We start from the raw sequence: 26,857 nt of genomic DNA, 5'->3' as shown, positions 1-26,857 counted from the left end.
TATTATGTTTTATAATGTAAAGGTCAATGCTTGGATGTGAGTTAAGTAGTTCTACATGGAATGGAATCTACCTCTCCTATTCGGAATATTTGCTCTTCAGGAACGCGAAATGTGCCTTGTCTGTAGGACGAATGCGGCTTTATAAAGCTTTGAATACCATCTCATTCCTCTCCACTCTTTCTTCCGCTCTTATCGCATTCACACTTCATTCACTCTTTTCTACCATTCCTTTTTTTTTTTTTTTTTTTTTTTTTTTTAATAAAAAAAAGCATGATTGGCGACCACAGTACTAAAGCTTCCCAACATGTAGTATCAGATGGTCGTTGCGTTCGCGCAGGCTCGAAATCTCTCCACATCAAACTTCTGATTATCCTCTTGTCTGTTAACTTCCTAGTGGCCCAAAGAGTGGGAGCAGTGGCTGAGTCCAGAGTTGCAGCCTCGGGTTCAGTCAAGAGCCCTGGATTGATTTTTGCCATTGAGGAGTATCAACAAATGTACAACAAAAGTATAGACTGGAACCAGAACCAAAGCTTTAATCCACAGCAAACATCCAATGTTGATCAGATTGTTGATCAAAATACATTTGGTGGCCGAAGCCCTGATGCCAGCTATCCGATCCATGATAGCGATGGTTGTAGTAGTTCAGGCTGCTCTTCTGGCAAGACTCAGGAGGGGAAAGACTCATTGAGGCCCACAACAGAAGTTGACCCTGATATTCGTGAGCTAGTTGAGAGTATGTCTCTCAAAGAACTAGCAGGCCAGATGACTCAGATTCAGATTGGGATGCTGCTCGATAGTAAAGGAGAGCTGGACGTGGCCAAAGCCCAGTACTGGATTGGGGAGTGGGGAGTTGGAAGTTTCCTTGATACACCTACAAAGTAATGAAGCATACCATCCCCATTGTCATCACTCCCTGGTTATTCTTTTAAACTTTGGTATGATATCTTATACCCTATTTCTTCCTTAACGCTTGCATTAACGTATCAATATGTTGAACACCCCTAGCCATGGCGGAAAGTACATCTCCTATTCCCCTAAGCGATTTTCGAAGATAGTCGGTAAAGTTTGTTAAAACATTTAGTCGTCATATATATGTATATATTTTAACTCAATGCGCCATCAACATCTACACTCATACGCTAGAAACGCACTTCCGATATATCATCGGAGGGGCATATTTCTTTATGATCGTTAGATGATATTCAAAAGGTTGCTTTATCCACTGGCAAGGGTATTCCTGTGATTTATGGGTATGGAGTAGAGTTGAGCAAAGGATTAGGAAGAAAAAAAGGTGTGTTCCTTTCTTTTTTCTTTTGGAAATATTAAGTCACGGATCTAATCAGTTCCGGAGGGTTTTGCCGTGATTTTTTGTTAGATTGGATTCGGTCCATGGCGCCAATTATGTGGATGGTGCTGTTATATTTCCACAACAGATCGGCCTTGCAGCTACATTCAACACGACCCTTGCGTATGAGGCTGGCCGGATTACTGCAAAGGACACGCGTGCTGCTGGTATTCCATGGGTGTTTGCACCCATTCTTGATATTGCTGTCCATAAACTATGGCCTCGCGTGTATGAGACCTTTGGAGAAGGTTTGTACTATCAAAAATTGCAAAAATATAGTTGTATTTTGTTACCTTCATAGATCTTCTAAAGCTACATGCTTTTTTTTATATGCCTATAATTAGATCCTCATGTCTCTTCAACGATGGGTGCTGCGATCATCCGGGGTCTACAAGGCAATTATAAAAAAGATCGCACACGCGTTGCTGGATGCATGAAGCATTTTATCGGCTACTCAGCATCTCGCAATGGCCAAGACAAGTATGGCCCTTTTCTTCTCTTTTTTATACAGAATGAGATACCTCGCCAATAGTTACTCAAGCATAGTCTTGTTCTAATCTTTCACCCGTTAGGGCTTCTGCGTGGATTCCAGACAATTTGTTAATGGACTACTTCGTACCTCCGTTCCGAGCTGCTGTCAATGCAGGCGTTGCGACAGCAATGGAGACCTACATCGACGTAAATGGGCAACCTGTAGTCGGATCACATTTCTATTTGACAGAACTTCTTCGAAATCAGTTGAAGTTTGAAGGAATGTTGGTAACTGATTGGCAGGAGCTCGACCGATTATACACTGAGCACCGTAGTGTCCCATCTCTCAAGGAAGCAGCGCTCCAGTGCCTCAAACAAACATCAATGAACATGATCATGGTCCCTGAATCTAAATCGTTTTCTGAAAATGCAGGCTTATTGGTTCAAGAAGGGAAACTGGGCAGAGAACGATTAGTAAGTTCAGTAGCCAAGGTCTTGCAACTTAAGAAGGATTTAGGACTATTCGATCAGCCATTCAGCGACCCCAAGTTGTTAAGCTATGTTGGGAGTAAGCAGGATATTGATGCAGCCAAGGATGCGGTTAGAGAAAGCATCACAGTGCTCAGGAACAATAAGGGTGCATTGCCTTTACGTAAGAATCAAACAAAAAAAATCGCTATAACAGGTCCTGCGGCCAACTCTCTGAGAGCTCTTTCGGGAGGCTGGTCAATCAAGTGGCAGGGTGCAGAGACTGATGAATGGTTTCAAGGTCGAGGCGAGACCATCTTGAGTGGCCTCATTAAAGAATTTGGTGAAGGTCATGTCGCTTATGCAGAAAGCATTGACTTTGATGGCAATAGTATCAGTAACAGTACCGCCAGTGCTCCACTGGATGACGCTATCCAGGGCGCTGATAGCGTGATCCTTTGCCTTGGCGAAGGACCATACGCTGAGATTGTCGGTAACATCAATGATTTGGACCTGCCTAATGGACAGTTGGATTTGGTACGGAAAGTTAGTGAACGGATCAAGGGTACAAGCACTAAACTTATATTGATTCTTGTGGAGGGCCGTCCACGAGGGCTGCAGGATGTGGTGGAGAAGGTCGATGCGATTGTCTTGGCATACCTACCTGGTCCTTGGGGTGGACACCCAATTGCCGAGATCCTGAGTGGTGCTGTGAACCCATCTGGGAGGATACCCATGACCTATCCTAATGGATCTAGCGATATGACTACCAACTACTATCGTATGGGAGTAGATCCTTACAAGCCTTTATTCCCATTTAGTGCTGGTATATCCTACTCCTTAGTCGAGTACAGCGATCTGATTCTAACGTCTAATGTGATGTACCTGAACGCATCCAGCCATAATTCAACAGCAACCCAAAAAAGCTCTCTAGAAAATGGCTTTAAAACGAGCACGATAGTGAATAGTAATGATATTAATGATCCATATCATCAAAACAACTACCCATCCAATAGACACCATGAGACCAACAGGACATCGAATATGGGCAAGTCAACTTCTCCTTTCATTTTTGCAAAGATCAATATCCATAATAAGAGTAGCTACCCCGTCAAGGAGACCATCTTTTGGTATGTCACTCAAGACTACCGTAGTGACATCATGCCTGAGGCATTCCTTTTAAAGTATTTTCAAAAGGTTATGCTCAAACCATATCAGAGCATGGAAGTTCAGTTTAAGATCACTCCGAACACTCTGACCTATCACGGAAGGGATTTAGAGAGGAAGGTCGAAAGAGGATCTTTCACCCTCACCGTGAATGCCATGCGACCCGAAGCCAAATCAACTAAGTTTAATCTCGTTTAAGAAATAAATTAAAAATGTCGCTTGCTCGCTTTAATATTGTTATCTGATAATCTGAAAAAGCCGTTCTGTTACCGCTATTAACCGAAAAAGAAAAGTTGTCACGTTTGGTTTGGTTTGTTTATTTTGTTAAAGTTCAGTATGGAGCATCGACGCACCACTACCGTAACCATAGCCTTTGGCACCAAATGCTTTGCTATAGCAAGTCTTGCAGTATGGTACACCTTGACGATCGGTCATATTGGTAGAGTCTAGACTCTTGGAGCATTCAACGCATCTCAGACATAGCTTATGGTATTTGGCTCCTCCAGGGGCAAGAGCTGATTCCGCATGGTAAACTGTCTTTTGGCAACGAGGGCAAATATCGCCTCCGCCACCAAACACTGTCTGTCTTTTAGGCGTCATAATGGTGCCGGTACGGTAGTAACTGGTCTTAGGTGCTGTTGTGCTAAAAGTACCGGAATTGGCAGAACTTTTCTTTGGAGTTAAAGCTTCCGTGAGAGCTATCCGAGTTTGGGAGTTGCTCGTTGTGTTATTCAATGAAGCTGATGAAGTGTTGGCTGTTGGAGTCCAAGTACGCGTAGCAGCTGGAGAGGCATGGTGCGCTGGTGAGTAGCTGAGGTTCTGGGGCTTTGAAGGTACATTTGGAGTAGGCTCCTCATCCCATTCATCCACTGAGACTGCCGATGGTATTTGCTGATGTTGGCGTTGCTCCTGTTCCCTCAAATTCAACCGATCAGACTCGTTGGTGAGAGTGTTTGAACGTGCAGATGCTGAAGAAACTGAGGTTGGTGGTGTTGAGTGGTGAACTTGGTTTTCTTGTTCTTGCTCCGGAAAGCGCTGCTGTTGTCGCTGTTGTTGCTGCTGCTGTTTCAAATATTGAGATAGATACATGGGCTGCGCCGGCTCAGACTTCTTATTAGCAGCCTCTGTCTCCCATTCATCATCTTCCACAGTCGGTTCTGGTGCTTTGGAGTCGCCATTTCGGGCTACAATACGGAAGGGTGCGTACTCCAGATAAGATTCGTCAACTTCAGATGCTGGCTGTGGGCTCGGCTCAGAATTAGCTGGTGCATGGTTTCTTTTTGGAAGCGATGGGGGGCCTGAAGATACATTGGGGGAAGATGAAGACAGTGGAGCCCCAGTTTGGAAAGAAAGAGCCTGTCGGTTCCTTGCAAATTCGGATTCTGCATCCTGGTAATCCTGTTGGTTTGACACGGAGGAAGTAGAAGATGAACGAATGTTCTGGTTCAAAAACAGAGGCTTTGTTATCGGCTGGCTCGAGGCAACAGAGGAGATGGATGAGAGTGAGGGCGCAGGGGAGGATGTTGTAGCAATAGTTGAACCAAAAGCAGAGGATGTGTCCGATCCAGAGAGATATCCGCTGTTATTGTTGTAGCCACCACGCTCTCCTCTGCTCCCCGTGCTTGCATTGGAGCCTCCAGTCAAATTAACATTGACTTGACCGTACCTTTGAGCAATGCGCTGTGCATGGGCCTCATCGTACGCTTTACGCGAGGCCTCTGCTTGCTCTCGAATCATATCTAGCGAGCTCTTCTTCTTGAGGGTTGCATTCACTGGGGTCAATCGCTCAAGTCTTTGCTCCTCTGTCTCTTCATATGGTTGGTGCTGCTGTTGGTATTGGTGTTGCGCAAGCCTGGACTGAGTCAATTGTGGGCTACTGCCACCAAAAGCACCATTACTGCTTCCGCCTGTGTTATTACGAGCAAGCTCTCCTGTACTATTGCTATCGCTGATGCTACCGCTGCTGTTCATAGGACGTCCAATGCTTTGCTTGAATAGGTTCTCAGGATCCTCTGGCACTAACACTCCAGCAGCATAACCATAGCCGGTTGGGCCCCATTTCTTCTTGTGGCATGTCTTACAATATGCCTAGTACCGTTGGTAATGATAGGTTATAAGCAAAATTAAAACAGATAGCAGAGCATTCCAAACAGTAATGACATCTTTTTAGTATTCCATAGTTTTCTTTAATAACTAATTCCATATTTACCTCGCCTTCATGCTCAGCCAGCGTGCTGGAATCCAGACGGCGGTTGCATTCTCGACATGTAAAGCACTTTCGATATGAAGAATCAAGAAAGAAAAATAAATCGCGTCAATATTTTGTCATCGCCTAAATAAGCAACAATAACAGTCAAAGGATGCTCTCCACATACCGCTTTGTGCCATGCAGCACCCATTGGTCCGATGACTTGCTCAGCCTGGAGGGATATGGTAAATCGGTAGAGATACAGAGATAGCAACAGAGTTAGTTTAAAAAGTCTAGAAGGATGTAGTGCTAATGGAAAGATGAATGTGAAATACACTGTAGACGGCCTTGGAGCATCGAGGGCAGCGCGGACTGGTAGGAGGAATAAAACGAGGTGGCATTTTTTTATGCTCTTTTCTTCTGATTATTGAAAGCTTGCAATTATTACGAAGGGTGTAGCAATGGTCAAAGGGATAAAAAAGATGGAAAGTAATGGAACAGGTGCTCCCATGTCTAAAACGTCATTTAACATTGGCGTAGCCAATAAGATTTGCATCCTTCCAAATTGGAACTTAGCCACCACAAAAATGTTGTGTCGCTAATTAATGTCTCCATGTCCCGCCAATCCCATTTTTTAATGGCGTGACAAGGGGTACAATTATAAAGCTGCGAAAGTTATTATTTATTGGACATACTCAAAATGACTCAACGGGCTAAAAAAAAGAGAAAACTAACAAACTACAGACAACATATAAAGAGTAAGCAGTGTAACAGTCAAAAAATAACCTCCTACTTTGAGAGAGAACAATGGGATATTAAAAAGGCAATAGCAACAGCAACAAACACATATAAAATTTGGAAACGAAGCCTAGACCGTGTTTGAGTGATAGCGTCAGTATATGCTGAATCATCCAAAAGTGGTAATGTGTCCTGACGTTGATGACGATTATCAGGAATTCGGGTTTCGTTTTGCCCATAGCAACTTCCTTTATCATCTCTGCTGACTCCTGCTACATTTCTATATGTAAAAGTTGTATCGTCGCTGCTACCATTACTATTGCTATTGACTATTCAACTTGACTCTTCCAAAAATGTCGACAAGCGCCATCTTGGTGGTGCCTATTTGCAAACAGCAAAAAAAAAAAAAAAAAAAAAAAAAAAAAATCAGAAAAAGAGTTGACTGGTTTTCTTATCTGAGGTACTGTACAATGAAGGAAATATTTGCTTATTGGCTGTAGCTATGCTATCAAACTATCTGTTATGAATGTTACCTTCAGTCCTCGTTTTGTCTTTGATGTATCTCCTGCGAGACACTCTCTCACAAGTGTTGCCTGCTTTACAATCGTCAACAATGCTGGTTCACATGACATGCCATTGCAGCCTGAACGAACAAGTTAACGCAAAAAAGCAGAAGTTGGCATCAATCTTTTTGAACAGAGGCTGTAACACTACATAGCGAAGTAAACAATAAATGTCATTGTTATGAATTTCCTACCAAGGACTGCACTGTTTAAAGTGTCCGCAAGCTGGTCTCGTGCCTCTTGCTTCAGAAAGTGGCCATTAGGTGATTCCTCCGGATTGACATAGGCTATCACCGAAAATACATCTTCCATCTGTTTAATGTAGCCTTCCTTGCCATCTGGGTCCAACTGTGTAAATTGATCAATAACATTCTTTGCAAAGTCCAAAGCATCTGGACCTGGATCAGCCTTGACAAGCTCAATGAATTTCTGGCACTGTAGTTTGAAGTTCATTTGAATTGAAGCCTGTGTAGTGTAAGGGCTATGTGGATCAATTGATAGCACGCGTGGAAAGGCTGAGTTGCATAGCTCCATAGCGGATCCGATATCTCCATGTGAGATCAAGGAGCGAATGGCTGTTTGTAGAGAGTTAGAAAGTCAGGAGATATTGAGATAAACAAGAAAAGCCAAGTACTCCTTTAGTCTGCCAGAAGTTAATCACAAACATCATTAATTAGTACGAAATGTCTTCTTTACCTTTGCGGGTCTCCAAGTTCTTGAGTTGCTCGTCGATATGCAATGCATATGCCTTGTCAGCAGTGAGTGTACCATTACTGAGACTATCATCAGTGTTGTTATGATGGTTTTCACCCATAGGCGAGTCTCCTTCCTGGTCTAATTCTTCTCTATCTGTTTCCATAAGAGATGCGGCGTCCCCTGCTTTGTTCTGACTATCATCGGAGGCATTCCGCGCCATAATACCTTGAAATTGACCTGTCGTGGTCACGGTTGAGATTCCATTATGGTAGCTATTAGTTCCATTGCTGGATGAATAGTGGTTCATGTTACAAGTTCCATTGCTCGCATTGCGAGTACTCCCATTTTTCCGACCATCCGATACTTTAGCCGCATCCAAGTCATCCTTCATGAACGCACGAGCAGTTTCGCCATAGCAGTTGTGTAAGAGGTAATCGAGAACAAGTTGCCGTGGAATAGTTGTGTCAATCTTGCTTGAGTCATGCAGTTCAGAATCCAAGTCCATGTCGTTTTTGTGTTGTGTGGGACACGTTTTCAAATGATGAGGGGTTTTTATGAATTAATTCAAATACAGTGGAGTGATGCTTCCGTTATGTAGAATGTAGACGAAATGAGAATTGAGACTGAAATGTGAAAAGAATAGAGGTAAAAAAGTGTATGGGGAAGGAAAGGGGATCGCTTTTATTTCTGCTTAAAATGTTGTGTTCTCTCTACTGTCTTTGTTTACATATCATCGGCATGCAGCGAGAATAAGGAAGAGTGTTCTTGCGAGTCAGCCAGCGGCTGATAGGAAAGAATAGGTCCCAAAAGAATAAAACACGCTACTGCGAGTAGGGGACACGGGTTAAAGAAGAGAAAACAAACAGAACGTAGGCAAAGAGGCAAAAATGAAAATAAATGACGACAGGCAGAGGGAATATCAGAGTCATTTGAGCTTAGATCAGACGGATACCATGGGTCTCAAAGTTCTGCATGCAGGAATGCAAATATATACAAGTCGATGTATGTGTTCCCACCTCAGTCTTCTGACTGCCATGAGTTGTGATCACGAGCCTTGTCACACAAAGAAACTTGGTGGCGATTGCTTCGCCTTATATTTTTGTGATACTGCCCTTCCCACTTGCTATCTACTATTTCTATTCCTTACGATCATCTTCTCAAGGAATGTTTATACATCCGCAAATAAAGATGAATTATTGGCAACTACAAACAAAACAAAAGCACGGGTGAACACAGCCTCAACTGGTCTTGAAAGCCCCAGCTGGGATGAATGATAAAGGTGTTTAGAACCATTCTTCTGTCAGTCCTGTACCTCCAAATCCACCTGCATCCGCTGGTGTAGCAGCCACGTCTGGCGTAGTTGATCGTTCCAATTTAAGGTTAAGAGACAGGGTGGATTAGAATCCAGTTCCATTAATTTGTAGTAAGTTACGCATCTGTCAAATGGGCATGATTTATTACCTTGAAAGTTGTCAAAATCAAGGTCGTCCATGCCCTGATCAAACGGTATAAGATCTAAGGCCGCATTCGGCAGAATTTCTTGTTCTGCAATTGTACTCTCATTTTGATCAAGCTCTGTATTATTATACATGAGCTTTTGGTACAATGGCACAATGTTTGTCTTTTGCATAATCTATTTAATAAGGAAAAACGAACACTGGCGAGTGAATTCATCAAACTAATTTATTCTTTTGGAGGGGGAAAGGTAAAAACGGGCTTTATAGTACCTTCAGCTTCAGCTCCATTATAGTTTCCCACTTGCTGACCTGCAGTTTGATCTCTTTGTACGACTTCTTGGTGACCTTAGAGCGCTTGGATCTTCGTGTCCCCATACCAAGGTTTGACGTTGTGCTGAACATATTTTTCCTTTTTGACTGTGTATCATTCAAAAAGACAGTTGGCGAGGGCACCCTTTGAAGAGAGGGTGGAGCAAGGGTTTGGCTTGGTGGCGCCACTGCGCCTGAGCGATTATCCTTAGACCTGTTCTCGTCTGAAGAGTGTAGCCGAATCAATAGCGTTGTAGATGTAAAGTCTAGGATCCTTTAAGTCGGGAGTATAGTCGATGTTAGGTAGTGTTCACATCGTAGAAACTATAAACATTGCCATTAGCAATTCAATTGATACCTTTCATTCCTGCATGCCAAACAAACGCTAGGTTCTACTTTTAATACGGGTAAGGTTGTTTCTGGCTTCATATCACTGTCCATAGCTTCTATCTGCCTTATCAGAATTGGTGTACCGCCACCATACCTAGAAAAAAGTCTCACCCAAGAAAGTTCAGTTTCAGGTCTTTCGTCCTTATCCACGATCAAAAAGTAAGTTATAGAGGACATACATAGTTTGAAGATAGATCCATTCTCCCTCATTTATCACATAGAGATCACCTTCATTTTCGGCATCAGTAGAGTTCTCAAGATCGTACATGAATTGGCCATGTGCGCACAAGAGGCTTGAGTTATCAATCATAGTTGGCTGCAAATTTATAGCAGGCTTTTTGATATAGTCTAGCCATTTTTTGATAAACCCAGCTTTTTTTTTTTTTTTTTTTTTTAAGGGAAAGGAAAAACGGGTTAAATTATGAGTAGCTGTAACACGCTTCGACAAGGACATATTCACAAACCTTACTTGTGGAGACGGCATAATAGTTCCTTCCTGTCTCCATTTGCCGTATACGTGCTCCCCGCATAATAAGTTCAGAAAGTTCAGTCTATATATGAAAAAAAAAAGAGGATTGGATAGTTTCTAATTGATACAGTTGTAGCTCTCTACTTGGTTCTTACATACCTTCTCAAATGATGCCTTGGCCGTCATTTCTTTTATGTTCTCGACATGAGGCTGAAAGTTGTCAAGGCATGTTGTGCACTCGGTAGCATCGCTGGAGGGTAGGTTTAATGCCCCAAAAACACGTTCTAATACATCTAAGGCCTATGAATACCAATCATTAGACCACGAAGCCCAATGTTAAAATATATAAAAGCCGCGCACACAGCCATGCGGAGGAAAAATATACAACATATACGTCGCTCCAACTGACCGCTTTATTAATCAATTTGCGTTTTGACTTGTCCACTGTAAGGCGACGATGAGGACAGATAATATCAGCTTTATATGGATCAGCCATGGGGTTAGGGTCATCAGCAGCCGTCCCATTCGATGGATGAAACCGTGGGCTTGCCTTTAGCCATTCTGCAAGCCAAAGTTTGGATACCCATGCAATCGTTGGGCTTTTAATGCCCCTAGATTTCCTCTCGAACTCATCGACGTCTCGACGATGTACGATACGATAGAGCTTGTCTAACCACCAGTAGTAATAAGAGAACATTTAATCTATGCGTCAATAGCTGCAGACCATTTTGGAAGGCAAATACAGCATTTACCACATCCTCCTACCTTGGACAATATTTCTGATGCAATTGCCGCAAAAATCATGTATAGTCAGCATAGGAGCAATCTCAACCTGATGCTTATTCACTAAAAGTTCTTTAGCAGCCTGAGTTTTAGCAAAATTAGAGCCTTGAGTAAACAATCGAGTTCAGTTTTCATGGAATTTTTTTAAAAAAAAGGTAGTACTTCGCTAATGCGCTTGCTCTTGGTAAAGGCCTTTGGACACAATTTCCCATGTTCACAGATAATACTGCTGTTGTCAAGCTTCAAGCAAGTATTACGTTCCTGCTGTATGAATTTTATAAGTTCCTCTGTGGCTATATAGCATTGGCCTTGCTATGTAATAAAAGCAAGATTAAGATGCTTCTTCGAAAATCCTTATTCCGAAAGCTTCATGAGGTTGTGGATTTACCTGGTCACTATTCACATCCCAGCAGCTATAGATTGCCTTGCGTTCACCACACACTTTTTCAAATTCTGATTTGAGCGTTTCTTTACTAGTGGATCCAGTCCGTAATAGCACTTTGAAGGATAAGCGTGTTTATTCATGATCTATGGTATGCAACAATAGCAACAAATATAGCAGAAATAACAGCTTACTATTGCTCATATTTGTTTATCTCATTTCCATGATCAGTATTATCCCGCAACACGATGTCAAGCGCCTCTCTTGGAGGTTTACATGGCTCGATCTGGCACTTGGCTGTACTTCTGGTATAGGTCAGCATATACGCGTTGCGGGAGGAAAGAATGCTGCCGTTCGTATGGGATCAAAGTAAAAGGGAGCCATGTCAAGTTAATCTCAATTCACTACGAGAGCTTGAGATAATAACCAGTTCTATGCTACCTACTTTTGGCTCTTCTGGTCATTTGTTCCTTTATTTCTGGCCGATGTTTTCTTACTAGTGGGGTTTGCCTCTGACTCAGAATAGCTCTCAGGGTCAAATTTAGTTCCGTGAAACTGCCTTACCTCTTCGTCATTCAGAACGAACCACTTGTTGCTCCTAAACATATAGTAAGGGTTGAGATTTAGAATAATTCATATGGCATTGATAACTAAGCATTATTGGCATTGTTGCTTACTCTTTATTCAGTACATGTGCCAAAAAATGACCAGAATGGGCGCTTGGCCCACTGTGGACGAGGACTGCTGTGAGATTATAAATGGCATTCTCTTTGGTCCCCAGTAGTTCCGAAAAGTCAATTGTTTCGGGAAAGCGGATGGTATCCTTGGACTTCTTTTTTGTCCATGTAGCACTATCATAGACGAAGCGCATCAACTGGACATTTAAGACCTAAATATGCGATTGAAAATGGGTATTTTAGCGTATAAGAGACGAGAGTCACCAATACTTTATACATGAGTTAATCATATTTCCACATACTGGTGGCAGCTTATCAATCCTGACTCTTCTAGTTGCATCTTGTAATGAACCGCAGGTTGAGCACGAATATCTAGAAGTTAAAAAAGACAAAAGAAGGACTAAGTTATAGATCAGACATGGGAGTGCAAATACCTTTTTTAAGCTGGCTGTTACTTACTGATCTGCTCCTAAGAGTTCTTCAGGCTCGATGAACTCTTCAAGACAATCCAACAAAGTGCAGTTATCCTTGATGTTAAGAAGCAATTCATAAAAAGTGCAGTCTCGTACGGATATTTTTTTACAGTTCTTGCATTGCGTGTGATACGAGTAGCGGCCTTGAAACTAAGTTGAGCAGTATCAATGATAGTGGTGAGTAGCCTTCATATTCAAACGCTCTTTATAGTTCTTATGCGGAAATAGGTCTCTACCTGATTATTGATAAAATTGCCCAGCTGCCCATCCGCTTGCTTTTTGAATTGATTGTCTATCTGGGCCATAAACAAGCTACAGAACCTAGCAAAATGCAGAGTTGTGGAGCTTGTAGGTATGTGACATGTTTCGTTCAGACTAAGAGAAGAGCTTAATTGAAATCTTACTCTTGTGCATCCTGCTGCATAGCTGTATCCAACTTAAGACTCGTGACAAGTGATTGAGGATTGTAATATGACTTCGTTCCGCAATTCAGATGCGCAAATAGTAGTTGAAGCTGATACAGGGCGTTCTGAGTTGATTTCAAAGATGTAAAAAAAGAGTTCGTGTTATAATGGTCTTTCATTTGACAGTAATAAAGATGGTTTTATCTTACCATAGAATTGTCTATATTGGTTTGGAAGCGGCATCGATATATTGCGTCCCGAAAGGCCAGATCATGAAACCATACTTGAAGAAGTGAATTCACATAGCACGTAGCACCGAGGTTCTAATGTCAGTGAAGAATGCAGATTAGACCAATATCTACCAATAATTTAGTCCGATATATTAAACTATTGTAGCTACCTTCATCCCAGCAGGAGTATCCTCTTGGCGCTTTAGGGGCTCAGGGCATTGCCGAACAGCGACCTTAGCAAAGTAAGATTCAAATGCATCTGAAAAAAAAAAAAAAAAAAAAAAAAAACGTGTTATTACAGATATTGTCAGTGCAATATTACAGCCAGGTAGTACACTATATATCTGGTGATAATCCACAATACCATCACTCTCCCATTGGGCCTGTCCCATGTAATTTAGACAGTGAGGATTTCCATCCTTGCATCGGGAAGCAGAACAAGAGTTTGACTTTTCTCGACTGGCTTGAGTATTTCCAGAAGATAAGTTAGTATAATGGTTGCCACAGTATGGAAATCTGGAGTTGCTACTGCTTTTATTGCTGGCTTCATTTGAGCCATTTCCCATGGTCTCATGTTTATTATTCGTAGTAGGGCTTAGGCCATAGACTGCACGAATATGCTCCTCTGTCAAGTCCTCGAGTTGGGTGACCTCTTGGCCCACAAACCGCCACTGTTTATCTGCTTTTTTTCCAAGGAGTGCCATCTCGAAGGATGAAATGGAATGTCGTTGAGAAGGATGAAGAACTGAATGTTTATGTTGCAATTGGGAACCTGGCCTAACTGTATAAATTTACAGGAGCCAAATGTTTCATTTAGCGGATGCTGTCCTACATGTTCATTGACGGCCTGAGAAATTCAGGAGACGTGTTACTCCAGAAATGTGACTGTGACCACATTCTGTCTCTACCCATTCATCTGATAGGATATTTATTTATTTTTATTTTGACACAACATCGTTCATTCTTCATTGGAAAGTCAACAATACACGACTCCCTCAAGGCCAGTATTTATTATTTCAGCGTCTAAAAGGCAATGGAGGCGTACACAGGACTATTCGGTTGGGCATTTTTGCCTTCAATAGCAACAGGCATACTTCAATCCATCTGGTACTCCTTAAAGTATCCCGTTGACTCTGGAGCCAAACCAGCACCCAACACACCTAAATACCGTCGCCACTACAACCGCATCTACTGTGCAGTTGTCCTCGCTTACTTGGCATATACAATAATTGAAGTCGACAGAGCTACGCAGACCAATTGCTATGATCTGCTTGATCTGAATTTTCATACATTTTCTCAGAAGCAGCTCAAGACAAGTTTTAGGAAAGCATCCCTTACATTCCATCCAGATAAAGTCGGGCAGGCTGGTGCAGGTAATAATCATATTGTTTATTTTAACATTGAAGCGATTTTTTTTCTTCTATTATTTCACTGACTTTTTTTTTTTTTTTTTTTTTTTTTATTTAAAAAAAACCATACCATTTTCGCATCATAGATACGTTCATTCGCATCAGAGCGGCACATGAGGTCCTGAGTGATCCAGTAGTCAAATCGGCATACGATCGATTTGGACCAGACGTTATCACTTGCACAACTTGCAAGACTATTAAGGATCACATCACACGTGGCCTCTCGTCGTTTTATACATACTATCTTAGTACTGGAGCTGTCTTAGTACTGATGAGTCTTATTGGAAAGGGACAATTTGGACGATATTGGCGCTTTGTTGTGCTCTTTGGGATGGCTGGATTGGAACTAGCTATGGTGACCCGTTCAAAACCGCTCACGTCCCTGTCCTATATTATACCCCACCGTGTTACCTTTGAACAGATCGCTATCCTTCACCAAGCTTTCATTTCAACTTTCATTGCGATCTCTCAGATCGGACCAATTCTAGTCCCTTCGAAAGAGCAAGAAAAGAACAACATGAAGGCTCTGATTGACCGCCTAGAACTGCTAACCGCACTTTCAAGTAAGCTTTTTTTTTTTTTTTTTTTTTTTACAGGCTGCAGATATATGACCTTAAGATTACATTTCTATTCAAGCGACATATTAAATATCTCAAGTCTCATGATAGATGCTGAATCAATTGGACAGCTGCAGAGTACATTCGATGCTTTTAGAGGCAGTGAGACAAATATGGCGCTTCTTAAGCGACAGATGAGCATGATGGCATTGGACACACGATTAATGCAGGACCAGTTGCTAAACGAAGCTCGGAACGCTGCCCAGCGACGGCTGATACAGAGGAAGAGCACATAGCCTGAATTAACCAGCAAGTTAGCATTCATATTTTATATTATTCAAAGTAGTATTCTGAAAGTTGGAGTGAACACTGACTAACTGTTAAGTCGCTCCTGTTCGTAAAATAGCGTTCTTCATATAAAATTATTCAGTTTCTTAGGCATGTAGAGCAACCAATTGTTAATTATTGTTCCGTACACTTTCTTTTTTTTATTTTATTTTATTTTTTTTAAAGTCATGATCGGTTTGCAACGCTAGCACCGTCTCCATTGACTTCGTCAAGTCTCTTTCTGTGAGAGTCTCTTATTAATATTAGTGCATGACTGACATTCATGGATGAGAGATCGTCTTTATGATTAAAATTCCATCAATTTGTTCCAAGAGCGCAATAGTATGGCCTAAGACCGCTATGCATGTCTCATATTATGCGTAGGGGGAAAGGATGTAATCTATAGTAGGCTTTTCTGCTGATATGAGTTGTCGCACGAAGCGAAAAGCGGAGGATGGGAAAATGCATTGTTATGCTTCGCCCAAGTCTCTAGGCAGTGACTTCAATTAAATTTTTTTTTTTTTTTTTTTTGGCCATTTGCTAATGCAAGTGACATCTCAGAAAGTCTTCTTTATTCACCATGACCACAATTGATCAACAGCACATTCCTTTCTACCAGCAACGCTGGGTCACACCGCCGCCTACAACAACCCTACCTCCGCAGGTTGTCTCCAAAGTCGCACTTCGATTTGCTACTCCAGCATCTTCGCCACGTGATGTGTCCATTTCACCGAGTTCAAACTCAAAACAAAAGACATTCTTGCCTCGAACCGCACTTCAGGGATCAGCGGACCATAATACCAATTTTGAAAAGCTACTAGGCTTTCAAGAATGGCTACATCGGCGAGAGTTCTGGGAAGAGTGTGCTATTTTGGAGCGAATGCACTATAAAAACAAATCACAACATAGGCAGGCAGGCTATTTTCAACGGCTATGTGAGGTATCTACCTAAAACTTCAAAATGTATAAATATCGATGCCATGTTAGCGCCTTCCCTCACATCAGCTTCTGCTCACAATATATCGTAGTGTCGCCGCCTTACTTCACGCATCAAAGAAGTCAATATGGTCGGACTTATTGATGAACTTGTAAAGAAGTTTTATTCTGAGAAAAGGTTGGTCTCCATTGTGCCTCTATAGCTTTTAATTTATGTCATTCAAATAAGCGCCCCAATAAACCGATGTACCTTTTTTTTTTTTCGTAACAATATTACTACAGCTTGAAAACCGTATCTGCTTCAAACCTTCAATGGGACTCCATTCCCTATCGGTCAACCGTGGCTTTCACAATGACTCGCATAATCAGCCTAGTTTTGTTGCACAAAAAATTACAAACAGCTCTTCATGAGACATATGGGTGCGTACATTCGTTTATGCTGTGTTCAAATGACTGTCGCTTTCAGCGAAATTATTACTTAGATAAAAAAAGACTAATTTTCTATCTTTTTCTTTATTATTTGACGCTCTCCAGAGCATGCTACCAGCTCATGTCGAAAACACAGTTTATGTCATTCGCCTTAGTTGCAATTGGACTGTGTAGCAGACTGTCTCTCTTATCAAAAGCATGGGTTGGTGAGTTGATGGATTGTTACGAATTACTAAGTGAATGGATCAAATCATTCCCAAACGAAAAAGGCCATTCAGAGCTTGTTGACTTTGAGGCGCAACTCCCGGAGTCTTTACAAAGTATTGTTGTGGGCTATCATTCTGAGGACTCAGATGCACTTTCCCTGCCATTAACAATACATTCAAGTAAGCGACATGAAGAATCACCAACATTGGCACAGGATTTGGGCGAAGTTATTCAGCGATCATCTTTTCTACCTTCTTCAGAATCACCTTTGGCGCCACATACACTGCATATCTCGAAGCAACGAACGATCTCTTCCTCATCTTCAGATAAATCAAATTGTGAGGAAGGCAATGATATATCCTTTAACAGTGACGGCAACCGACGGTCCGACCTTTTCATGGAAAATGATAATGTGTTTGGAAAGATGGCCTCATCTTCTCTTGCAGGCATGGAAAAACCAAAGAAAATGAAACTGGATTTGGATACAATTTTCAGCAAGGATGAGAAACAAAAAAGGCAAGGAATCAAGGAAAAGAAAAAGCTAGGCAAGAAATATAGTGGAAACGGGACTGAATCCAATTCTTCCACATCTCCATCTATACGATCTTCGCCTGAACCGAGTACTCGCATTAGACTTGAGAGCGGCAAAGGCTCTATTGGTAATTTTGATGACATTTTCGATCACGATCAATCAAAGATCGCACCGCCATCTCCGTCTGTGAAAGGATCCGCACCACTGCCAAGAAAGGCCGTACAGAAGGAGAAGAGTAAGGGCAAGGGCAATAACAAGAGAGAGATTGAAGATATCTTTGGAGCGATCATCAACCAGAAGAAGTCGAAGACAACAGAGATTGACAACATTTTTGGATTGTCGGTCAAGAAAAAGGACAAGTTAATTAAATAAGTCTACGCATCTGATTGGTTGGAGATATAGTATATATTTATATAATACATTCAGCTCGTATTTTTTTATTGATGCCTGCTCCTTCGATATGAACGCTTTTTCTCTCGCGAACAGCGTCCTTGAAAGTGACAATAGCGATTAGAAAGTGTGGCCCCGAGAACTTCATCTTAAAACCACCCATAACTGCAATTAACTTTAACACAGCTCAATCAGTTTCTCCTGCATCATTTTCAGGACCTGCGTTAACAACTCTTGGAAAACTCGCAAAAATCCATATTCTCACTGCCCCAACGTCCCAAGATACGAAGCAATAGAACTTTGTGCAAGTCGACTGGAGATGGCACCGGCCGAAATAAAGGACACCATGCTATTGGTTCCCTAATGATGAAATAATATATGTGTTAGCAGTGTTTAGAAGAGGCCATTGATCAAACAGCTGAGGTACTTCAGTTTTCTGCACATCGCGACGTTTTTTTTTTTTTGACCTGACCATTCATTGGCCTTCATAACAATTAAAGGCTATCGATTATTCTACTTCATGAGACAAAAAAGAGGGATATCAAAAAAGCTCCTTCGAATAGCCAGCTCGATATGCCATCAAGCATCGCACTCATAACACTAAAAAAAAGTAACCGCTAAGACAGTCGTCATACAATACCTTGCTCATAAAGATTCCGAAAAAACAAGTTAAGCTTTCGAAGATCTCATAAATGTATTTGTTCGTCGAAGACAAACACTACAAGGACCTGCTTCCACAAGTTCTTTGCGAGAGGACGTTATAATAAATGGCAGTGTCCGCAAAGACTTCAATCGACTTCGCGAGTCAAAATTGGAAATAGTCAAGAATCACGATGATTAACATGTACAGTCATGCCTCTCTGTTTTGATAAAATATCAAAAACAGTGAAGCAAGGTATTCAATCCAATTCAAAAATATATTTGAACCTCTGTAATTTGATTTCTTGATGTTCTTGTTTGATTTTTGAGAATGTCTTTTGGTCATGGAGTGAGAAGGATAGAATGCAAATCGTAATGTCATGTCACGACGGTGACAATAAATGTTTCAGTTCAAATTACAGAGGTTCAAATATATTTTTGAATTGGATTGAATACCTTGCTTCACTGTTTTTGATATTTTATCAAAACAGAGAGGCATGACTGTAGTTAAAATCCTATTTCTTGTTCCTAGTTCAAGTTATTGGACCTAGACTCCAACTTACTCACCAACTTATTTATCTAGGTTTTATCCCAGAGAAGGTTCGATCGAAATCGATCCATGGCTTTAATAAATACAAGATAGTTGACCCCAAGCTTCGTCTTCTCATCAAGAATCGATATCCTTAACTTACACCTCAGTCTCTGCACACCGATCACGATATTTTATTAAGCATCGTTCTTGAAATCAAGAGTATGAGCCGCCTTCAGCCATGAAGCAGCATATTTGAAAACCACGGAAATTGAAACCATATATGCCTATCGCTGCCGTCCCCAAGAAGAAATCCATGACCAATTTATCTCACAAAGAACCGGGCAATACGGAAGCTAAATTGGCTAAAGCAACGCAGCGGGAACACCCCATGGTCGTCCTTAATATTGGCACTATACAGGTAAAGTTTAAGAAAACTCTGATGAATGACATCTCTTCAGAGAATGAGCGACAACCCTTACGTGACAAGCACGCTTTTATAGCAACCACCAACTACTTCAATGATATTGTCCATTTGGCGGTCAGAATGGGAAAAAAAAAATTAGGCCAATTTACTAAGCGTATTTTCCTCTGATAATTTCAAGGAAGGAGATTCAACAATATTAAACAACAAATGTTTAGCGGTTTCAAATAGTATAAATGTAACGAAAATAGCAAAAGAAAAAGTCAATTTAGGCAATCAAGGTCACACCGAAAACACTAAAAGGGCCCTTGCACCTTCATTGCTCCATAAATGATTATCTCTATTCCCATAACTACCCAAGGGTCAAGAAAGTCGAGGATTTCAGTTGTCGAGCCCAAGGGCTGGGATTATTGAGTAACAGAATAGGCAAGGCGGAGCTAAATGAACGGGCCCCATACTCGTTGTTATCGTTGTTACGAAAAGAGGACATATAGAAATGGGGTCTAGGGGCTCCATGGAAAGGTAAATGAATGATCGATTATATTTACTCCTTGGCTGACAAGGATGTATTCAGTATACACCTCAATTTAAAGATCTCCAAAGTATCTTACAATATGTTGTGCCACCAGGATCCATCATTACAAAGCTCCTCACTCCTGTAAGAAGGCCTTTACAGTTCGTAAGGGATCTCGAGGGTTTAGGGACAAGACTAGACTAGTATCTCTGGAAGATATGCAGCGGCATACATCCGACAATTTTGAACCGGTCAAGGGATTTATCCTATCCGAACCAATGGGTTCGGTCTCCAGCTACAAAATGTAATATATTTCTTAACACAACTTACTTAGTTTCTTTGAATAACTAAGGTTCGGTCGCAAGACTATGTTGCTGGTGGTGTTAACAGGTATTACAATCCAAAGGATGCCCTACATGCCAGGAATTTGTATGCCAGATGGATATGCGGAGAATGTATTTTAAAAATGCAAAACACTCATGTATCGAGATGTGATGGCAGTATACAATATTGCCAATGCTGTTCGTGGTTATTTAATCTTTCAACAGCGACCACTCTATCTTTAGCCTAAGACGAAAATGGAGTGGCAAGATCTGGATCAGGATCGGTGGATGCTGATCCTCACAACATTAATCTGCCTTTTCACAGTCACCTTTATGACGTACTTTGAGAGAGACTTGTGCTGTTAGTGGATTTGAACTCACTCTTTCTCCCTCTTTCTCCTCACTTCCTTTATTCTTACTGTTATCTTTTTTTTTCTTGGTATCCCTCATCCCTATTCCATTGTTGTTCGATATCAATTCTGTCATATTCAGAGGAGACAAGAGACATTTTTCAGTGATTGACCTTTATAAAACATCGGCTGGTGCAACGTATCTATCCTTTCACTGTCTAAAAAGGCTCAGACAAGGAGAATCACGCAATCAAGTCGAAGCAGACTGTAGCGTTATTGGAAGGAGACTGCATACAGTGCAATAATCCCAAAACATCACCGTTTATCAGCAAAGAAGGCTCTTTCTTTTGCTGACAGCAAGGGTTCTCCATCATTGAACACTTATCTTATATTCCCAACCATACTGCACCTAAGAACTTCCTTGTCCTCTGTCTCTGCGCATTCCTGATTGCATTTCTTGCATTTCACTATCTTTACCCTAAAATGGTATGTTGCGGAACCCAGGAGTCTTTTCTGTGTTTACCTTACCAGTTGTCAATAAGGCTTCACATCCGCTTTTTATCTCCTGTTTCTGAGGGAATGAAGGTTCCAGAAGGAGCAACAGGGAGGAAGAGAAAAGAAGAAAGGAAAAAAAAAAAAAAAAAAAAAAAAAAAAAACAGGAATGCGAGTTGTAACACAAGGCATTTGGAAAGAGCAAGCCAGACTTTGAGAGCCGACCATTTAGTTCTTGTGTAAGAAATGAGAGAAGACCAGAGCTAATCATTCTTTTGTTTTTAACTTCATTTTCTGGAATTTAACGGTTTTAACAGGAAGATCAAATGGAGGTTACCCCGGAGCGCAATTCACCTATCGGAGAGAAACCTCCAGCAGAGGAAATTCATTCCGTTGACGATGGTATGACAGGCTTTTGACCATGCGTTTCCACTTTTTTTTTTAACTTCCTTTGTTTCCTCTTGAAACATGTTTCGGTATTTGTCCGCAAAAATGTCATGTTAATTGCTTCTCTATGGCTGATATCCACTCTAATTTGTTTGTCTGCTTCTCTTTTCTGCTTCCGTGGGAAAATAAAAGTTGAATGGATGACTAAGAAGTTCCTTCCACTCATTGGCGATCTCGAGGAGCGTGCTTGTGAGATTTTCCAGTGGGAAATTACAGACTGGAAAGCGCTCGGCAAGAGAGTTACCGGACCAGTGTTTGAAATCGGTGGTCATAAATGGCAAGTAGACTTCAATAATGCCAGAGGAAGGCATCAAAGAAAGAGTAACTGTAGTGTACTAATATAGTGGCTATGGCTGGTTGCAAAATAGGCGTATTCTTCTGTACCCACAAGGAAACAACACTGATGATCAACTGTCAATCTATTTGGACTCTGCGGAGTCATTCCCGCCTGTCGATCCCAAATGGCATGTCTGCGCGCAGTTTGCACTCATGATGTCTAACCCGACCAATCCAGCGGTTTACGTTGCGAGTGGTAAGTGAGGCTTCAGGCAGCCAGTATGTAACTATGTCGATGTAAAAAGAAGGCGATTTTTACTGACCGCTATTTCGATTTTATTTTATATTTTATATTTCATTTATTATTTTATTTAACAGTGGCGCATCATCGTTTCAGTCCTGAGGAGGTTGATTGGGGCTTCACTCGGTTCTTTGATATCAGGAGACTAGAGCATCCTTTGGATCACCGCGGCATTCCTATCTTGGAAAACGGCCACACAGTCATTACTGCCTATGTCAGAGTGTATAATGACCCTACAGGCGTGCTCTGGCACAACTTCAACAATTATGATTCCAAGGAGATGACTGGATTTGTTGGACTGAAGAACCAGGGTGCCACCTGTTACATGAATTCGCTGCTTCAGTCCCTCTTTTTCACTAATTATTTCAGAAGAGCTGTGTTTGAAATTCCAACTGAAGAAGATGAGCCTTCAAAGTCAGTAGCCCTGGCATTACAACGTGTCTTTTATCAGCTGGCTACGAGTAGCAACTCTGTAGGAACTACAGAGTTGACGAAGTCTTTTGGATGGAATTCTCTTGAGAGCTTCATGCAACACGATGTTCAGGAATTTAACCGGGTTCTCCAGGATAATTTGGAGGGCAAAATGAAGGTAATGCACGTTGGATAACGAAGAACATGCGTTTTACTGTACTTAGGAAGCTCTTGTTGTTGCATTGGACGAGTACACATTGTTGACTCTACAGATCATTTATAGGGCACTGGGGCGGAAGGCGCGATTCAGAAGCTGTTTGTTGGGAAAATGAAGAGCTATATCAAGTGTATCAACGTTGATTACGAATCGTCGCGCGTGGAGAACTTTTATGGTAACATAACATTGCATCTCAATCCTGAATAATTCTCTTATAAAGATCATCGTGTTTTTAACGGATAAAGATAATGTTTATGTTTGCATATTTCAGATATCCAGTTGAACGTCAAGGGCTGCAAGACCCTAAGGGACTCGTTTGCTAACTACATCGATGTGGAGACTCTTGATGGCGAAAACAAGTATCAGGCGGAGGGTCATGGTCTACAGGATGCTAAAAAAGGAGTCATTTTTCAAACTCTACCGCCAGTACTACATCTCCAGCTGAAGCGTTTCGAGTACGACATTGAGCGTGACGCCATGGTTAAAATCAATGACCGACACGAATTTCCTCTTGAGATTGATCTGACAGACTTTGTCGAGGACAGCGAAGAGAAGCAGAAAGCAGGACCTGACGGTTTCGTATATACTCTTCATGGGTGAGGACCCCAAATATTTGATTCATGTGCTATTGATGATGCTTTCAGTCTTTGAGATGAAATCTAAGCCAAAGATATATGTTTTACATCTTAGCGTTTTGGTTCATTCTGGAGATCTTCATGGAGGTCACTACTTCGCTCTCCTTAAGCCCGAGCGTGATGGGAAATGGTATCGTTTCGACGACGATCGCGTCGTCCCTGTGACACTTAAGGAAGTGCTGGATGAGAATTACGGGGGTGGAGAACCGCCAGAGAACTTGGCGACCATGTCACTTGCCATGCGCCAACTGAATCGCCACAAGCGCTTCACGAATGCATACATGTTGGTGTATATCCGTAATAAGGCCATGGACGAGGTTTTGAAGCCACTGACAACCAACGACATTCCCGAACATCTACAGCGCCGCCTAGATGATGAGCGCTTGGCCTTGGAGAACAAGCGCAGGGAGCGTGATGAATCTCTTTTATATTTCAATGCCCGTGTGATCTCAGATGCGGATTTCAAAATCCACGATGGCTTTGATCTGTACAATCCTCAATCCCCTACAGCAGGGAGATTATTTAAGGTGCGAAAGCAGGATTCGTTTGAGACGTTCAGACGGGCCGTGGCAGAGACCTATAGCTTCCCTGAGGACCAGCTCCGTATTTGGACGCTTGTGAAACGTCAGAATGATACAATCCGTACTGATATTCCAATCCCGGATTCAGATTTGAAGAGCCGTAAGTACTTCAATTAGTTCATGAGCATATTTACTATCGATTAATCCATCGAAGTTTTGTGTCTAGGTATTTAATATTTATGTCTTTTAAAATTATAGCAATGGAGTTAGTCAGAGACAAACACGGTACCCGGACACCCACCGAATTCAGATGTTATGTAGAGTTCTCCGACAAAAATTTAAAAGCCGTCAACGGAAAGACCTCATGGTTCCAGAACGATTCTCAGAATGGTGATATCATGATTTTTATCAAGCATTATGACCCTGTTACGTCTAAGTTAGAGTATGTTATGAGCTTCATTGGAAGGTTAATCAATACGCTGTGCACTAATTGGTGTGTTCCATTTGTTATTAATCATGCTTTTCTCTTTCCCTCTTCCTCCCCTTTAATTTATAGAGGTCTTGGTAGGATTCATGTCCACAAACAAGCCAAAGTTGGCGATATTATTCCTATTTTGGTCGAGAAGATGGGGTATCCAGCAAATACGCCATTGAAGTTGTTTGAGGTATGTGAATGATCATTATTTCGAGGGTCACTTTGAATGACCTTTATGGATCGTGACTAGATAATTTACAAAGAGAGTCTCTGAATGTAATAGGAAATCAAACCAACGATGATTGAACCCATGAAAACGAAGTCCAGCTTTCAACAAAGCGAGATCCAAGGAGGCGATATCATTGTCTTCCAGAAAGAGTTGACACCAAAGGAGTAAGGCTTTCTTTTTCTGTATATTGTCATCTTGCGGACCTAGTATGACCTTTTCCCTCAGACTAAACATTGTAATGCCTTCTTTGTCCGACTATCCATTAGAATTACGGAATTACAGCAGCAGAATCTGAGAGTTTCAATTCCACAGCATTATGAATATATCTATAACCGTCTCATTGTCAATTTCAAGCCTAAGAACGACCAAGATCCAGCGCTTGAGACATACACCATTGAACTCAGCAGAAAGAGCACGTATGATCAGGTGGCGAGCAAGTTGGCAGAGAAACTTGGAATAGATCCGTTGCATATCCAGTTTACAGCACCATCACATCCTAGCGGTCTTCCTAAGCACACACTCAGGCGCTCGACTAACATGCTGTTACAGGAAATGTTATCCTCAGGACATATTCATCCAGGGATGCCATCCAATGTCCTTTATTACGAAAAATTGGACATTAGCATCGTCGAGCTTGAAAGTAAGCGATTGATCAAAGTTACATGGTTGGGCCCTACCCTCAGAGATGAGGTAAGAAAGAATGTTCATAATGGAAAAAGGCTATTATAAATGTTATGTTACAAGGACTTTTTCACAAAGGACTATATGGCTGGCTATTCACCACTTATTTTTATTTGAAAATATTGTCAGGTGACACATGAGCTGCTCGTACTCAAGACAAGTACGATCAACGGTGTCATACAGGCACTCATACCAAAAGTCCAATTGTCACCTGACGGTACACAGAAGTTGCGAACATTTGCAGTATCCAATGGAAGGCTAATGAAGGAGCTTGGGCCGTCAGACCCGATCAACATGGTGCCTGATATGTTTAGCCTGTATGTGGAGGAAATACCTGTAGACCTGTACGAAATTGGGGAGAACGATATCAAACTACCTTGTTTCCATTTTCAAGGCGATGTCAATCGCACACATAGCATTCCATTCAACATTGTAGTGAAGGATGGCGAAGCTTTTGTAGATACGAAGGCTCGAATCCGTGCAAGATTAGGGATGAACGAGAAGGACTTCGCCAAAATCAAGTTCTTCTTGATTGGTCACAATAGTGGACGTATCACACCTATAAACGATGGTAGGAATTTGTCTTCCTTGGATTGCTCGGTTGCTATTTTATTATATTATTTTATTTGAAATTTTTTATATCTGTATACTAACTTTTTTTTTATTTCTATTTTTTTAATATTTGATCACATTGCAGATGATATTCTTTCAGAAGCGGAGTTTTTACCAGGAGATCAGCTAGGCCTTGACCATGTTGACAAGTCTGGTCGTAGTAACAGATTAGGCGTAGAAAAATCAATCATTATTAGGGGTTAAAGAACGATGTGACCTTTCCCCTTTCTTCTCTTTCCCCTTTTCTTTCGTTATTTTTATTTTTTATTATTTTTTATATGGTTTTTATTACGCTTCCCTCATGCCAATGCATTTTTCCTTAAAAGATAAAAAAGAAGTATTGAATGAATATGTAAAGTATCGGTTCATTTAATCACAAACCCATATAGTTTTTTAAATTAATGGAGCGCCTCATACCTGCTGATCTGTAAGGTTTTTAAAGTTAGTCCAGAAATTCAGTGAAAGAACAGGTAGAGGGATACAGGAGACGAAAATGAACAGGAGACGAAAATGAACAAGAGCTTACACATTTTTCGCCAGCATCCAAATGCTTGTGCCTAGCGCCGTGCGCGATTTACAGGGGGAGCGCGCGATCCTTTCATGGCTTGTGCTTCGCGGGCTCTCAGTCTGAGCAAGACCGATTCTTGCGTTTTCCATTCCAACTACGCCCCGGTCGAGGAATACTTTACATGCACGGCAATATTTAGAGTATAGGTACACCGTCTCCAGAAGGTCATGGCAGAGAAGTCGGGGGCAACAAACGCTGGTGTAAAATTCGTACGC

General features: G+C 41.5%; 7 protein-coding genes across 7 annotated transcripts; 4 read left to right on the top strand and 3 right to left on the bottom strand.

The window, feature by feature from the left end:
* Positions 1-270: 270 nt before the first annotated feature.
* Positions 271-3,649, top strand: BCR41DRAFT_369734 (glycoside hydrolase superfamily; the record flags this gene model as incomplete). The annotated part of the gene is made up of 6 exons (XM_022026481.1): positions 271-878; positions 1,006-1,058; positions 1,196-1,250; positions 1,376-1,593; positions 1,690-1,825; positions 1,918-3,649. The coding sequence occupies 6 exons, from the start codon at positions 271-273 to the stop codon at positions 3,647-3,649; spliced, it is 2,802 nt and encodes a 933-aa protein (XP_021882598.1).
* BCR41DRAFT_385629 (hypothetical protein) lies at positions 3,641-6,112 on the bottom strand. The gene is made up of 4 exons (XM_022027692.1): positions 5,975-6,112; positions 5,827-5,871; positions 5,661-5,726; positions 3,641-5,539 (listed from the first exon to the last, which is right to left on the bottom strand). Exons 1-4 carry the CDS (start codon positions 6,038-6,040, stop codon positions 3,776-3,778), a joined length of 1,941 nt encoding a protein of 646 aa, XP_021882597.1. The 5' UTR covers positions 6,041-6,112; the 3' UTR covers positions 3,641-3,775.
* Positions 6,113-6,304: 192 nt separating this feature from the next.
* On the bottom strand, positions 6,305-8,575 carry BCR41DRAFT_351187 (CTLH/CRA C-terminal to lish motif domain-domain-containing protein). The gene is made up of 4 exons (XM_022023759.1): positions 7,637-8,575; positions 7,135-7,515; positions 6,911-7,020; positions 6,305-6,758 (listed from the first exon to the last, which is right to left on the bottom strand). The coding sequence occupies exons 1-4, from the start codon at positions 8,139-8,141 to the stop codon at positions 6,711-6,713; spliced, it is 1,044 nt and encodes a 347-aa protein (XP_021882596.1). The 5' UTR covers positions 8,142-8,575; the 3' UTR covers positions 6,305-6,710.
* Positions 8,576-8,725: 150 nt separating this feature from the next.
* On the bottom strand, positions 8,726-14,029 carry BCR41DRAFT_385627 (hypothetical protein). Its single transcript, XM_022027691.1, has 21 exons — positions 13,575-14,029; positions 13,381-13,469; positions 13,190-13,303; positions 12,981-13,105; positions 12,813-12,897; positions 12,563-12,726; positions 12,406-12,475; positions 12,104-12,315; positions 11,872-12,024; positions 11,621-11,773; positions 11,433-11,517; positions 11,207-11,356; positions 11,027-11,126; positions 10,671-10,930; positions 10,421-10,561; positions 10,262-10,343; positions 9,972-10,164; positions 9,761-9,886; positions 9,364-9,676; positions 9,098-9,269; positions 8,726-8,987 (listed from the first exon to the last, which is right to left on the bottom strand). The coding sequence occupies exons 1-21, from the start codon at positions 13,912-13,914 to the stop codon at positions 8,920-8,922; spliced, it is 3,195 nt and encodes a 1,064-aa protein (XP_021882595.1). The 5' UTR covers positions 13,915-14,029; the 3' UTR covers positions 8,726-8,919.
* Positions 14,030-14,162: 133 nt separating this feature from the next.
* Positions 14,163-15,652, top strand: BCR41DRAFT_380643 (hypothetical protein). The gene is made up of 3 exons (XM_022027270.1): positions 14,163-14,583; positions 14,706-15,182; positions 15,288-15,652. Exons 1-3 carry the CDS (start codon positions 14,244-14,246, stop codon positions 15,470-15,472), a joined length of 1,002 nt encoding a protein of 333 aa, XP_021882594.1. The 5' UTR covers positions 14,163-14,243; the 3' UTR covers positions 15,473-15,652.
* A 394-nt stretch (positions 15,653-16,046) lies between these two features.
* Positions 16,047-18,027, top strand: BCR41DRAFT_421160 (hypothetical protein). The gene is made up of 4 exons (XM_022029989.1): positions 16,047-16,443; positions 16,532-16,617; positions 16,722-16,859; positions 16,974-18,027. The coding sequence occupies exons 1-4, from the start codon at positions 16,084-16,086 to the stop codon at positions 17,977-17,979; spliced, it is 1,590 nt and encodes a 529-aa protein (XP_021882593.1). The 5' UTR covers positions 16,047-16,083; the 3' UTR covers positions 17,980-18,027.
* A 2,789-nt stretch (positions 18,028-20,816) lies between these two features.
* On the top strand, positions 20,817-26,438 carry BCR41DRAFT_335038 (cysteine proteinase). Its single transcript, XM_022021967.1, has 14 exons — positions 20,817-21,262; positions 21,587-21,671; positions 21,849-21,993; positions 22,085-22,248; positions 22,371-22,882; positions 22,988-23,096; positions 23,193-23,517; positions 23,612-24,237; positions 24,336-24,519; positions 24,634-24,742; positions 24,836-24,945; positions 25,048-25,471; positions 25,592-26,033; positions 26,160-26,438. The coding sequence occupies exons 1-14, from the start codon at positions 21,260-21,262 to the stop codon at positions 26,276-26,278; spliced, it is 3,357 nt and encodes a 1,118-aa protein (XP_021882592.1). The 5' UTR covers positions 20,817-21,259; the 3' UTR covers positions 26,279-26,438.
* The last annotated feature ends 419 nt before the right edge of the window (positions 26,439-26,857 follow it).

This window comes from Lobosporangium transversale (assembly GCF_002105155.1).
Source record: "Lobosporangium transversale strain NRRL 3116 chromosome Unknown BCR41scaffold_13, whole genome shotgun sequence".
NCBI lineage: Eukaryota > Fungi > Mortierellomycota > Mortierellomycetes > Mortierellales > Mortierellaceae > Lobosporangium > Lobosporangium transversale.
The sequence above is the reverse complement of the archived record's forward strand: the minus strand, read 5'-3'. Positions and strand labels throughout refer to the sequence as shown.

Coding starts and splice junctions, on each gene's coding strand:
- BCR41DRAFT_385629 (XM_022027692.1), bottom strand. CDS start 6,040: ATGCCACCTCGTTTTATTCCTCCTACCAGTCCGCGCTGCCCTCGATGC. Junction 5,727..5,826: donor GTGCTGCATGGCACAAAGCG/GTATGTGGAGAG, acceptor TCATATCGAAAG/TGCTTTACATGTCGAGAATG. Junction 5,540..5,660: donor TGGCTGAGCATGAAGGCGAG/GTAAATATGGAA, acceptor CAACGGTACTAG/GCATATTGTAAGACATGCCA.
- BCR41DRAFT_351187 (XM_022023759.1), bottom strand. CDS start 8,141: ATGGACTTGGATTCTGAACTGCATGACTCAAGCAAGATTGACACAACT. Junction 7,516..7,636: donor GAACTTGGAGACCCGCAAAG/GTAAAGAAGACA, acceptor CTCTACAAACAG/CCATTCGCTCCTTGATCTCA. Junction 7,021..7,134: donor TTTAAACAGTGCAGTCCTTG/GTAGGAAATTCA, acceptor TTGTTCGTTCAG/GCTGCAATGGCATGTCATGT.
- BCR41DRAFT_385627 (XM_022027691.1), bottom strand. CDS start 13,914: ATGGCACTCCTTGGAAAAAAAGCAGATAAACAGTGGCGGTTTGTGGGC. Junction 12,476..12,562: donor GAACTCTTAGGAGCAGATCA/GTAAGTAACAGC, acceptor TTTAACTTCTAG/ATATTCGTGCTCAACCTGCG. Junction 11,357..11,432: donor GGGATGTGAATAGTGACCAG/GTAAATCCACAA, acceptor TTTATTACATAG/CAAGGCCAATGCTATATAGC.
- BCR41DRAFT_380643 (XM_022027270.1), top strand. CDS start 14,244: ATGGAGGCGTACACAGGACTATTCGGTTGGGCATTTTTGCCTTCAATA. Junction 14,584..14,705: donor AGTCGGGCAGGCTGGTGCAG/GTAATAATCATA, acceptor TTCGCATCATAG/ATACGTTCATTCGCATCAGA. Junction 15,183..15,287: donor ACTGCTAACCGCACTTTCAA/GTAAGCTTTTTT, acceptor GTCTCATGATAG/ATGCTGAATCAATTGGACAG.
- BCR41DRAFT_421160 (XM_022029989.1), top strand. CDS start 16,084: ATGACCACAATTGATCAACAGCACATTCCTTTCTACCAGCAACGCTGG. Junction 16,618..16,721: donor AAGTTTTATTCTGAGAAAAG/GTTGGTCTCCAT, acceptor ATATTACTACAG/CTTGAAAACCGTATCTGCTT. Junction 16,860..16,973: donor GCTCTTCATGAGACATATGG/GTGCGTACATTC, acceptor GACGCTCTCCAG/AGCATGCTACCAGCTCATGT.
- BCR41DRAFT_335038 (XM_022021967.1), top strand. Junction 21,994..22,084: donor GAAATCGGTGGTCATAAATG/GCAAGTAGACTT, acceptor GTTGCAAAATAG/GCGTATTCTTCTGTACCCAC. Junction 22,249..22,370: donor AGCGGTTTACGTTGCGAGTG/GTAAGTGAGGCT, acceptor TTTATTTAACAG/TGGCGCATCATCGTTTCAGT.